Source organism: Eschscholzia californica, unplaced genomic scaffold (genome assembly GCF_041429995.1).
Source record: "Eschscholzia californica isolate CP2 unplaced genomic scaffold, dmEscCali1.0.p SCAF_6, whole genome shotgun sequence".
In the NCBI taxonomy this organism is placed as follows: Eukaryota; Viridiplantae; Streptophyta; class Magnoliopsida; order Ranunculales; family Papaveraceae; genus Eschscholzia; species Eschscholzia californica.
Window position 1 is genome coordinate 13,513,185 of NW_028238483.1, and position 13,850 is coordinate 13,527,034.

Here is a 13,850-nt window from a genome sequence, read left to right on the forward strand (position 1 = left end):
CATCTCCTCTTCAATAAATACTCAGCTCCCTCTCGCTCCTGTCATTCACAATGATAAGAGTCTTTTAGGTATCGCATACCTTGAGGAATGTGTATTTAATTGAATAACTTTTAATAATTTTTACCTTGACCGGAACTCCCAGCTCCGCTCTTTCTGTCTTCCAGGAATTTTGGACAGTTTCTTTTCCAATGGCCCGTGCCATCGCAATAGAAACACTTGGAATCAGAATGGGTACTCTTGTTCATGGCAACTTCTTTACCTTTCACTCTACCCGTTTTCTTCCTTCTGAATTTCTGCTTCCCGTCCTTCTTAAATCCCTTTTCTTTATGAACCATTAGAACTTCTTTCTTAGGTTCAGCTATTACAATGTTCTCTTCGGCTGTTTGGAGCATAGCGTGTAGTTCTTCTAGAGATTTGTCCCAGCCATTCATATTATAATGCATTCTAAATTGATTAAACCCACTATGAAGTGAATGCAAAATAATATCAGTGGCAAAATCTCGGCCATTATCGACTCCCAGTCGATTCAGTTTTTCAAAAAGACTAATCATTTTGAAAACATGTGGCCCTACAGGCTTTCCCTTTTCAAGACGCATATCCAATATCGTCCTTGAAATCTCATACCTCTCCATTCTTGACTTCTTTTGGAACAAATTCCTAAGTTGTCGAATCATGGTGTAGGCATCCATCTCTATGAACTTATCCTGAAGATTAGGTTCCATGGTTGCCAACATGAGGCATGTTATGGGTTCGGACCTCTTCCGAATGTTCCTTTCTTGCTCCCTTTCTTGTTCAGTCGAATCTTCATTGAGAACAGGAATAGGTGTGTCTAACACGTTTGCCTTATGTTCGGATCTTAGGACAAGTCCTAAGTTCCTTTCCCATACCATAAAGTTGTCACCATTCAACTTTTCTTTTTCCAGAAGCCAGCGAATGCTGCTTGAGTCTTTTGTTGTCATAATTAAACTACATGTAAGAAATGCGAAAGTGATTAAACTTGTTATCCTGGCAATTTTCCCAATTTGCCTATATTATTCTACTTTTGTTGTCCCCTTAGAATAATATAATTCCAAGATCCCATTCCTGTAAAGCTAAGCGTACTTTGGCACTGCCCTTAACTTCACCCTCCTGGGTGAGTAACTCCTTACTGATCATATCTCATATGACTCTTGGTTAACGATTTAAACATTAAATCGTCCTTTAGCCTCGAAATCCAAAACCCTTTTGCTGACTCGTTTGAGAATAACCATTTAGACATGTAGACCTCTTCATAGATCTACCCGTATTGTCCCGAGGTAAAAGATGGCACCCTGCTTTGGCATGACCCACCATCGATGAACAAGGGCTCAACAGGTGTCTTAATATGGGTAGGCTTTACTCAAAATTCTTTTTGGGACTTATTACGTAATTTATCAAGTTGCGTTACTGTGAACTCTTGCATAACCATTCATGATTTATTACGTAAAAGTTTATGTGGGTTTGCGTAATGATTTGTTAAATCTTAGTATTACCCCTTAAAAGATCCCATCTTTTAAGTTTATTTCTTGTTCGCCTATGGTTCGATTGGATTCTTATCCAAGAACCTCTATTGACTACTCCCACTTGAACCATGATCTCATCATTCAGTTCGTCAATAGATTCTAAGACCCTATACTCTAAGTATTATTCGGGCACAACTCCTTGCGCTTAGAACAAGAAACGATAATCCTATCTAAAGGTATACTATTCTACGCAATCACATACATCCATACATACAAAAATATGACAATCATAATAAATAAAGTATGTATCCTAGATTCGTTTCTAGGTTTTGCTATCGCATAGCTATTCGTGGGAATTTGTGACATCTCTATGTCTAATGTTTCTAAAGTTTCGTATTCTCAATACTCAAACTAAAACATTACGTTTCTTCCTTAATTGTTTCCAAAATCAAAATAAGGAAAAACTCCGTTCGGGTACTCCTCTAACCCGGGTCTAAGTCGGAAAAATTATGCTCGGAACCGGGAGAAAAGTCTGAAAAACTCCCTTTCAGATCATGGCCCAAAAGGCCTTTGAGTCTCACTCAAAAAGATCTGAGTCAACCCTGGTCAAAGCCCCTTGACTGGTCTCTGGTCAACTCTTGACTCGGCCTGGTCAAGGTCCGGTCCTAGAGACAGCACCTTCCTGCCGTGCTATGTCTCTCGGGCAGACGCGTCCTAGCCCAGCTAGACGCTTCTGTCCTAGGACAGACCATAGACATCTCGGGTGAGATGTCTAGGATGCGTCCTGGTTGCGTCCCAGACGCGTCCAGGCCATCCAGTCGCTGCATATGCTTCTCGGATGCTTAATCCGAGAGCTGTTGGAACTCCCAGACGCGTCCCCGACGTGTCTGGTCTCGGATTTTTGGTCCGGGATGCACCCGTGCCCCACAGTCGCGTCCCAGACGCTTCTGTGCACAGACGGCTAGGCCATCCCATCTGGGATGCCTTCTGGACGCGTCCAGACACGTCCTAGACGCTTCTGGATGCTCCGGTCGCATCCGAGTTGCGTCTGGAAGCTTCCAGTCGCATCCGAGATGCTTCTGGTTGCTCCAGACGCATCCTCGATGCATCCGGATGCCCGTCCAGTGTCTCGGTCCTAGACCGAGACTCTAAATAGGTTCCCTCGAGCGCGTCCCAGACGCGTCAGGGATATCCGAGACGTTCCTGTCTCGGAATCCTATTCCATCTCGGACTGGGATGTCCCAGACGCGTCCCACGCGCTGGGACGTCCGAGACCCGAGAGTCTCGGACTCCTAGTCCGTGTTGGACTGGGATTCCCAGACGCGTCCTAGACGCTCTGGGATGTCCGAGACCCGAGAGTCTCGGACTCCTAGTCCAGCTCGGACTAGGATTCCCGGTCCTTCACGGACTGGGATTTCCAGTCCGTGTCCCTGTCTGTCTCGGACTGTCTGTCCGAGACGTGCTGGTCCGGCCCGGACGCGTCCTGGACGCGTCCTGGCCGGTCCGGCCAGTAGGGTTTCCAAGTTTTTTGGAAAATCCTGCGTTCCAACTTCTTTTTCTTTTCTTTCTTTCTGTTCCAGCTGCTGTTAGGTCCTGTTTTTGATCAATTCATCAACCAATCTTCATGGTTTTAATGATTTCTATCAAAATTCTAAAACCCTAACACTTGTTTATGAAAACTCTTTTCATAAAACTTTGTTTCTAGTGTTTCTAGGTCATGAATCTCATCCAAAACCCTAATTTGATCTCATCAAACTTATGTTTAAATCTCTATTCAAACATTAAAACACTAATATCTAGTTGTTCAAGTATGAATCTAATTCATCTAGTCAAAGATAGTTCATGCAAACGGCTCGTGATGCCACTGAAGGGGAATAACCTAGTGTATCTCATACACCTAATTGTCTATTAGTGTTGGTAGCGGAATCTCAAACATCATATGTTTAACACTAATCCAGGATCTATACATGAACATACCAATGAACTAGATTGGAAAGAAGATTACCTCTTAATCGCTTTCCCACGAACTAAATTCCGATCAGTATTCGGAAGATAAGAGCTCCAAGTGTAGCTCCTCTACTTGAGACACCGAATAATGACTTGAACTCCCTCCTTTCAGTCAGCTAGGACCTTCTTGAAGGTTGAGATGAAGAACTCCTTCTTCTTGACTAGATACTTGAGAAAACTCCTTTTCTCTCTCTCTCTCTGAGATGTATATTCTGAAACTCTTTCAGACTCTTGGAAATTTCTCTTATGAAATTGCCTCTCTCTTTAGGTTGTATAATTAGGTATATATAGAATTCCCTAGAAGAGGTATTAGACTCAAACTAGGATTCCATAAACCTAATTATTAGGCAACACCCAAAATACCCTCCATTGGGTCACCTCAGTGTGGCCGGCCAACATAGCCCTTTATGGGCTTCCTTGGCCGGCCCACTTAGGGCCTAGCCGGCCATCACATGGCCGGCCCTATTGCCTTGGCCGGCCATCACATGGCCGGCTTCCCTAAAGCCATTCCGGGCCTCCCTTTTGGGCCCGGACATGTTTAACTCTTTCGGACTTCTCCGAATCTTTCTGGACTTACCAATAACGGATCCAATCCACTTATTTGCCATTATCCATCTAGTCAATTCTCTCCGTTCAAATCATTATTCTGTTGTGTAACCCTTGTAGGATCCGGTCTATGTTAGCCGCGAATCAACTCTTGATTCGACGATCGTAGTTGGCTTCTAGCTAAGCATTACGACCCCTAATTGGACCGGACTAATGATCTTCCGAATAAGGTCATTAAGATCCTAATAGCCAAATTGCACGCATTGCATCCTTGGTCGAAGGACACTCCTTCGGAAGGATACCATTCCTTCAGACTTCAGGCACCATATCCTTCAGTCTCCCACTTGTACTTAGAACAAGTGCAATGCTCGATTCCCATGTTTTTTCGCATCTCATCTGATATGTCATATTTATCAGACTCTCTTGATCCCGAGAACAACTTCCAATCCAAACGATTAACTCTTAATCCGTTTGAGCACGGCCATGCATTTTTCAGTTGTATCTCATCAAGTGGCCCGGAGATACTTTATCCCGATTTTACTCAGGAAAACATAATCCATTCTTGTACTCCCACTCAATTTCATGTCTATCCTGTCTCCCCCAGTATGCTGCTTTTATAACCACTTTTTACGGATGGCGTTTGACGGTACCAAAGTTCGACATTCCTTCCATAAACTGAGTGAGTACTCATGTTTTGAGGAATCTCTCCAATTTGCTTAAATGAGAGTTATGACATCTTATAACTTCAACTCTTGAAGTACTCTCATTCGGCGGGTTTCCAGTGTATCAACTATACACCCATGAAGTTGACCTTTGAATACTCCTATTCCCATAGCCCAAGAAACAGCGCTATCTTGTCAATCACTCATGCTAGTCTTCATAAGTCATTATTGTCCAACTAATGACCTGGACTAGGGATAGTAGGATGATGTGCTTCCATGTTCACTTAGTAGGGTTTCTTTCATTAGATCACGTATCTAATAAACCTACCTGGAACACTCCATCCTTTTGGACTGTCGTCTAAATTCTAAACCACAATTTAGATGACGAAATAAACCCAGTTTATTTCGGACAACAAGAGTTTGTAAAATTTGAGCACCCGCGTGAACTCCTTCACGTTCTCAATTTTACAAGTCTTTTTAGGATTCTCCTCCTGGATCCTAATTCCTTAGACCCGAGCATCTCATGATCGTTCTAAGGTGACAGTTTAGTTTCCTTTTCACTTCGCTTTGTAATTATCTTGCTTTCGAACTCTTCGTAAGCTGTTATGATATTATCAGTTTTCTCCCACTGAAATTAGTACTTCCCAAGTTCTAATTTTACTTTCTTATCTAGTAGAGTTAAGTAACGACTCCCAGCATGGAAAACTCTTTCCCATCTGTTAGCCCTTCCTAAAAGATTCCTATCTTTATTTTCGGAAGATTACTTTTATGACTTTCTTCAATCTTCTGACTTGTATGGGCGATGACATCTTTTCGTACTCCAAGTACCTTTTAGATGTACGGGTAAACAACAATCATCTCATGATCGTTCTTATGTTTCTTAACACAAGTGTCTCTCCTGTGTTTATCACGGGAGTTGGGTAGAATTTCTCTCCAAGAGAATTTCTTATTCAGACCTCTCCAAAACTCCTTTTGAACTCGTCTTTATCATCTAAGGTCTATCTCCATAGACTTTTGATGCCCATGGTTAATTCACCCTCGTCTTCTTGTCCTTTCTTGTATGTCTCCCACATACAGGACCCCTGAAACAACTCTTGTTTCACTCCCACTTACCTTCTTGTCTCACAAGATTCAACCATTCTTACTCTTATCTCTTTGGATTTTCGATCCAATTTCAGAGTGGTTTCTGCTATAGTTCTTTTGAATCTTCCCAAGACTCATTGGGGTTTTTGAGCAACCTTCTTAACTCCTTAAGAAGTTTCTTAGGCGATCGTCCCTTGAACCATTCAAGTCGACATCCCTTGTCACGTAAGATGAGTAACTCTTACTCTCTTTCGTTTTAAGCCGAGTAACTCTTACTCTCTTTTGTTTTAAGGCAACAGCCACACCCGGCCAACACAAACAGTCACACCCGGCCAACTAAATCTATGATTTCATGTACAAAATTGGTTAGGATCTTAGATAGAGTTTGTTTATATTTCATGTATATCTACCATGTAACCCTAAATGTAATCTCTATATAAACACATATGATATGAATACAAATGTAACCGAGTAATTCAAAGCTCTCTGACTCTATCTTCTCCACTCGATCTCTCTTGGTTTTCATATTTACATAAGTTGGTTTGCAATTCTACATAGTTGTTTCTACTTATCTAAAACCGTCCATAAGTGACTATGATATGCTCCATCACTCGGTCCATTTGCTTCTTCATCTGGCACTCCTTAAATCAAAGAATACAAAATAAACACTAATAAGATGAACACAAATAGTATTGAAAGTAACACTAACTGTGAAGAAGTGATTCACCTTGTTGGTGGGTAAGATAATTATGTGGGAGGAAGATTTGAATTTAAATAGATAGAGAAGCTATGGCTCTACAATCTAGACTGAACCGAATTTCTTAGAGAGAGAAAGAGAGGGAGAGATTTTAGAGGTAAAATAGATAGTTCTGGGTATGGGTAGTTAAAACCAAATTTGATAGTGAGAGATTTAAGGATGTGGGCAGTTTTTTAGCTCTTACTTCTAGACCATAAAATGAAGAGATGTGAATCGTGGGTGGGTGGAGAAGTTATAACCGAATTTAGTTTGAGTAGTTTTCTTAAATTCAAATTCAACCATTCGATCGTGAAGTTTTTGATGAAAATCCGAGGGACACGAATATCTCAGAGATAAATCAATAGTCCACCTCAAAAAACACCATTGTGTTTTATATAATAGATATATGGAGTTCATGGGACAAAATGTAAAACCAAAAATTTTGTAATAACAAGAAGGATGTAGAGATATCATGTTATCACATCTAAACAACAAATAATTTAACATTAAATAAAAACTTCTCCATGTTGAGTTTAGAATTTAGATATAGATAATAAAGTTCTTTTTTGATCAAAGATGAATAGGTATACTTCTTTCTCTCCTCTTCTTCAAGTCTTTTAGAGATGGGAATTCTGAGCAAGATCATATCTTCCATCTATATTTATCTCTCTTTTATACAAGTACAAAAGACATTCTCGTCATTGTCATTTGTCTGGCCTACTAGAACTTGTAGTTGTGTTCATATCCGGAGTCAACACAACATGTATTCATTAGGTATCAAGACAACAAGTGTTCATTACGTGTCAAGGAAACACGCTCATTAGCTTAAAGACAACAAGACAACACAACATGTTTATTAAGTGTCAAGACATCAAGACAACATAACAAGATCTTGAATTCATATATGTGGCTTATATAAACTAGATAAATAGAGATTCTTGAGCCCAAAACTTGGTGGGCTCATTGAATGCAACTTACTTTTGGGCTTGTAAATGTAAGACCCATTAGTAATTCATAAGGCCCAAATTTTACAAATTTCCCTTCCAATCTAGTTGTACTCTATATCGAAAACAGAACTACTTGGTAAAAAAAACTTCTAGTGTTGTTTTGTTGAAAAGAAAAAACTTATATTTAAGAGCATTAGGAATTCCAACTGTAAACACATGTATCTTCGTCTTTAAGACTCTTGAACCCCAAGTTAATTAAACACTTAGGATCTTTAGTCAATTGAGATGTTTAGGAAGATTCGGGATCAAGTCTGTAAGCGTGTGGCACGCTTCCGCCTTCCCAGTTTGGGGTGTAAGATGTCGGCATTGCTTACGCGGACCCCCTAGGTTTCTTGAGAATCCTAGGGCAGACCTGTTTGTGTTTAGGCGGAACAAGGCTGAAGCTCCTTAGCTGATATTGTCGACCTCCCAATTCTGGACTTAGGTGGCAGATCTTTTCGGACCCAGCGGACCTGTTGCCTTGAGACGAGTTGACCTGTTGGGCTTCTAGGGTTTTTCTTGACTTCTTGACGTCAGTCAACGGTTGACCATTTTATATATCATCAACTTTAAAACTTATATTGTGATCATAAATTAATTTAGATTGCCCTATTGAGGATCTTTAAAATAAATCGTGCCACATCATTTTAGAGGTTCATGTTGTGTTTTGCATCAGAGATGATTTTTAAAGAGAAACTCTACAAATACCTACGTAGCACTTTAAGTGTAGAGTTTAATCTATTGGTTTAATATATCTGTTGTAGTTGTAGTTCAATGATATAGGTTAATTGATGTCGAATTTGTCGTTCCATCAATCTAGAGACTTGAGATAGACTAGAGATGGAAGAGATAGTTCAAAGATTCATGTTAGAGAGATTTCACATATGGATTTTGTTGGTGAAACTGACAATAATTCAAGTCACAGAGAGAAAGATATAAGCCATCTTTGATTCGCAAAATAAAGAGAGACAGAGGTTGATTTAGGGTGAGAGGAAGGAGGTGGTGGTAAGTGTAATGAGAATCCTATTATGCGAAGTTTTATAAGGCCTCCCCAATTTTGTTAAAAGGCCTGCCCATGAACCATTTTACTGGTCAATTATCATTGAGGGGGTGGCCTTTTAACAAAAATGAGGGGCCCCTATAAAATCTCCCTCCTATTATTTATGAAAGGAAATTATGGGATTTAGATAATAGGCTAAAAAATGTCACATGTGTCAAAATATTGTTGTTTTCTCGTTACACTGTAACAAATTGTGACGCTTCAAGACTTAGCAGTTAACGGTCCACGTTTTTGAGACTCTAAGTCCAAACCCACAAATACAGAATTTTGTTCTTGGCGAAGGCTCCACGAGCCCACCCAAAAGACCTCACCACTTATTATGTTTGAGCATTCACCTATGGCTAGGCTCCAAACATTCTCCCAAGTGATGTGAGATTTTCCTCTTATATCACTTGAAAAAAAAAGATATTTAACACGAGTTTGTAAATGAGTTAAAGTTCCATTTAGAAAAATAGGAGCTAAAAAAACTACTGTGCCCAAATAGAAATTTGATCAAAATAGTCCTTATTTGTGGGGCGGGGCTGTCCACGAACATAAATCCCTCACCTTTCATCGTTGGGATGGGTCGGCATTTAGAAAAATAGGAGCTGAAAGGACTACTTGGTCCAAATAGAAATTTAACCTAAATAACCTTTACTTGTGGGGCGGGGTGTCACTCGGTCGGGTAGGGTGACCAATAAGTGTTTGGACTCAGCCACTCAGGACGCTAGGGATGGGTTGCTACTTCGTTCTGGATTGAGGCCTTCGGATTGGTGGATCTGTGTTCTTACTAAGTTTGTTTGGGGTCAAAGGAGATACTCCCCGGTGCGGATAGCAATTTATCCGAGGGCCGTTAGCCGCAATTTTAATCCCTTCCGTTTTTCTCGTCACCATTTTGAGTGAAGATGAAGATGAAGATGAAGATGATTTGACATCTCATTAGGTATTTCTCCTCTTACAATCCTACCGTAAGAATTCTTTTTCTCGCGCCTAATCTCGGATTCCCGGAAGAGCATTTATAAGTAAGAAACTAAATCCCCTCATCTTATCAGAAAACCCTAGAAATTTGTTGAGGAACTTTGATGTTTTAGATTGGTAATTACCAAAGCAAATTCTTATTGAAGATTTAGTTAGGTTTTGTATTTTAATCAATTTTCCTCTATGCAATAGATTTTGATTCATTGAAACATGTTATAATCTCTATTGTCTATTCCTTTCTTCTTCTTGCATACCCAACTGATTCATTTTGATGAATATAGTCATTAGATATTGTAAAAGCTAGGGAAACATTTTGATGTTTCTAACTCAAATCAATCTCCATTTAGACACTAGTTTGACTGTTATCAAGTTCTTAGATCATGAGAAAGTAAATTCAAAGGGATTGGCGAATAACGTTGCTTGATAGCGTTTAATGAGTTGCCAATTGCTGTAAATCACAAGCGAAAATCCGCAGAAAAAGAACATGACACTTATAATTCATAGTAATAGTCGAAATGCATGTTACTTTCTCGTTTCTACCTGATGGTTTCGTTTATTATTTGTTGTTACTTTAAGTGATTGGCAGCTTTGATACCGACTCAAAGTCATGCAATTCATGACTTATTAGCCAGATTTTAGTCTATGAAACTAATCCTTTGGTGTCTACAGTATCTTGGTTTCTGCTTCAGAGAGGAAGAGAGAGAGATAAGAAGAAGGGAGAAAGAAATGTCACAGCTACTGTGGGAAAAGAGTGGAACATGGAGATGGCTTGTTCGCAAGACTCGAGATTCAAAGCCCTTCTTCTTAACTTTTGCAACTGTCTGTGGTGTTATACCAGGCGTGATTGGATACTGTGTTATGCAAGTTACCAGCTCCAGCAACGAAAAGCTTGAAGCAGAGCTCCGGAAAAATGCTCGCCCTGATTCCTTGGTAATTCTTCTACCAAAGAATCCCCCACTTTTTTACTGTTTCCGTTTCTCTCATTTTTCATGCCCTTTCTCATTCATCAATGCGATCTGCACTTTTTACCAAACATAAGTTTTCCATTTTCTGAAAACAGTTTTTGTATTTCTATTTGGCCTACAAACTCTGAACCAATAAAATTTCAGAAATAGTATACAATTTCAAATGTGCTTAGGTAGGACATCCTCGGTGAACAACTAAAACATACAAGCAATGTTAAAAAAAGAAGTTTTACTGCCTCAAGGTAGTTTGCCATGAAAAATCGAAGCGATGTCTTGAGGCTTATGCCTCCATGTGCAAAAGGTGTACAATAATTCTTGTAGAAAAAAGGGTACCAAATTTCTGTGAAAAGATTAGATAACAAAGTATTTTTCACTTCGCTACAATAATATAAAGACTTAAATGTTTAACAAAGAAGAAACATAAATGTTGGCATTTCTTATGTTGCATAACTTAGATGATGTGTGTAAGTTTTGGGTCCACAAGTTACGATCATCTGAGTTTATGAAGTCCTTTGGGTCCTCAAGTAGTATCAATTCATGAATAGAAGACGCCCCAGAGGAAAAAGAAACATATTTGTTCGAGATGATAACTCCAAAATGTACATTTTTGGTTTTTTGTTAGACATAGAGTATTTGAAGATCTCTTGGCCTCAATAAGCAAAAAAAGAACGAAGATCTTCAAGGTTATTGTAGAAAAAATGTAAAATGCTTAACGCAAATTGGTGTCAGACCCGAATTATGGGTCCCTAATAATGGTGGCCCAAAGCAGCCGCCTCAGGCTGGCTCTGGACTCTGGTATTACCTCTGGACTGGTCCTTGGTTATTGTTCAGTTGAATTCAGACATGAAATCCTACTCGAGATCCGATTGGCTGTCTTCAGAACATTTTTTCTATTTTGAGATTTCTGACTTCGTCTAAATGCTAGGCTGATAGTTAGCCCGTCTAACTGAATTATGAGACTCTTGTCTGAAATAAATTCAAATGATTATTTTGTTCCTGCTCTAACAAGGCAGACTCAGGTAGGTCGGGTTGGGATAAGTCAAAATCGAGCAAGTTAAGTTTAGATTTCAGATAATAAAAAACATAGCTGGCGCTATGTTGGTTGTTATTGCGAAATAACAGTCGAATACAGTTTCTGTATTCTTTTTCTTCTTGAAGAACTTTAGATATGAAATGGTGACTATTTCTTGCTTTCCTCAAGATGTGTATAATATACCTTATTACTAACCTTCCTCTGCCAATTTGTGAATTAGATGATGGGTCAAGTTAATCGAGAGAGACTGGCGGAATATCTAGGAGAGTTGCAGCGAAAGGAAAATACAAATGATCGATATGTAGCTGCTTTAAAAGGAGAAACATTAACAAGAAATCCATATGTGAGGATTCAACCTATACCAAAACCAAGCAGCACTGAAGCTGAACCAAAACCAAGCAGCACTGAAGCTGATGAGAAGGAAAATAAGAAGGTAACAGGTAAGTAGTGTCTATCATCTGAACATCAGGTGAGAGAAGTAAAAATGTTTCTTATTACTAGATGTGATGAATCAAAACAGTTGTTGTTAGTGCTTAAGTGCTCTGATTTGGGTGGGTTAAAGGTAGTGAAACTTTTTCTCTTCTATATTATGGAAAGTTTTGTTTGGTCAAAAAGGTTTATGTTAAACTTTGCTCTATTTCATCTCCACGACGAATAGTTGTAATTACCTTTATCGCGGAAAGATAATAGTTCTCGGACATGTTAAATAATAAATTCCTTTCACTTGTAACAAGTGAATGTTCAATTCTTCTACCAAATTGTCCTACTTCTAATGTTTTTACATTGCTGATTTAGATGGTAGCTTTGTTTTTGGTGATTTGAATCTATGTTGAGGGTTGGCTTCAATATGGTCCCCCATATTTATCCATAGTTGCAGTTTGGCCCCATATTTATCCGTAGTCAATGATTTTGTTATAACAGATGTTGCTGTCCATATAGGACATGTGAGTGCCTATAGGGGGAGTGCTTATAGTATTACTAAAGTAATGAATGAGTATCACATTTGGGTGTTTTTAATTTACTGATTGTTCATTAGGCCATATCAAGGTCCAATGCAGAAAACAGATTTGCTCATTGCATTTTTCATTTACAGAAATGAAAAATGCAACTTCTCATTGCATTTTGTGTAAATTTGCTAGAATAAAGTTTCTGTCATACATCGATGGCGACAATGCCACTTCTCATCGCAGTTGTAACATAACTGTCATTTACTTCTTTCTTTAGCTTCGGTTGATGTGAGCCGACGAATTACCAGGCTTCATTATTAGTCCGGTTTGGTACAAATGGTGGTCTTGAATTTAGTGGTTTTGCGTTGATAAGGGGGTTTTTCTTGTAATACTTCTATAACTTTGGCGTCTCTATGAAACTTTTTTCCTTTTGTAATCTAGCTATAAACATTGCATCATGTAAATTTGCTAGACTAAAGGGTTTAATTTTCAGTGCAGCCTCATCTTTCGATCCATTCAGGAAACAACTCATTAAAAACTATCTGGTAAAATATTAATGCAGATGTCAAAATTTGTTTCTGGAATTAGTCAAGGTGTTGAAACTGCTTCATTGAATCCTTCTTTGCTCCTCACGATCTTAGGGGCGAAATATGCAAGGAACTTAGAAATCTCTTTGACGTTCAAAACAATCAGATTGCCCTTGAAGTTAACATATTAAGTATCGAGTGAACCCGAGTTTATGGAGTTGTGACTTACTCGTCGATTTGGTTCGTGTCTTCTGCGAGATGATTTGATTACCTCTTATCGATTGTTTTGACCGACTTTTGATAGACAGTGTTTGATGAGGCGACCGAGATCCATCTTGTTGGATTCAAACTACTATTTCATAGTCTGGAGATATTAGGGTTATCTCGTATATTTGATAAATAGAAGCTACTTTCTTCATGGATACTTGATAGGTTATGTTTCTAATTCTGTAGATTCTTTAGCAGAAGTTTCCTCCTTGTGGGACTCTCGTAGCTCAAGTTTATATATTTAAGATCTTCATCAACTGGGATTTTTGACAGGATTCGGGATTAAGTTGGTAAAACATCATGCACGCTTTTATCCCCATTTTTTGGGATTGAGGTATCGACAACACTTATGCAGACTCCTTAGGCTTTTCTTAAATTTCAAGGCAGACTTGGTTGTATTTAAGATAAGACATGGCTTAGGTGCCTAGGACGATCATGTTAACCCCATAATTCTGGGCTTGAGTGGTAGACATCTTTTGGATTCATCATCCATGTTAACTTGATACGGGTTGGCCCGTTGGGCTTCTAATATTTCTTGACTTATCGACCGCAGTCAACTGATGACCATTTTCTGGATTATGTTAACCCCATAA

At 39.1% G+C, this 13,850-nt stretch overlaps 1 protein-coding gene across 2 annotated transcripts; it reads left to right on the forward strand.

Annotated features, from left to right (window-relative positions):
* The first annotated feature begins 9,201 nt into the window (after window positions 1-9,201).
* Window positions 9,202-12,274, forward strand: LOC147531835 (uncharacterized). 2 transcript variants are annotated; one of them, XM_086649251.1, is made up of 3 exons: window positions 9,202-9,483; window positions 10,188-10,448; window positions 11,737-12,274. In XM_086649251.1, exons 2-3 carry the CDS (start codon window positions 10,245-10,247, stop codon window positions 11,962-11,964), a joined length of 432 nt encoding a protein of 143 aa, XP_086505377.1. In that variant the 5' UTR covers window positions 9,202-9,483; window positions 10,188-10,244; the 3' UTR covers window positions 11,965-12,274. The 2 variants fall into 2 exon arrangements, with proteins under 2 accessions (XP_086505377.1, XP_086505376.1); XM_086649250.1 differs by having other exon boundaries at window positions 9,270-9,562.
* The last annotated feature ends 1,576 nt before the right edge of the window (window positions 12,275-13,850 follow it).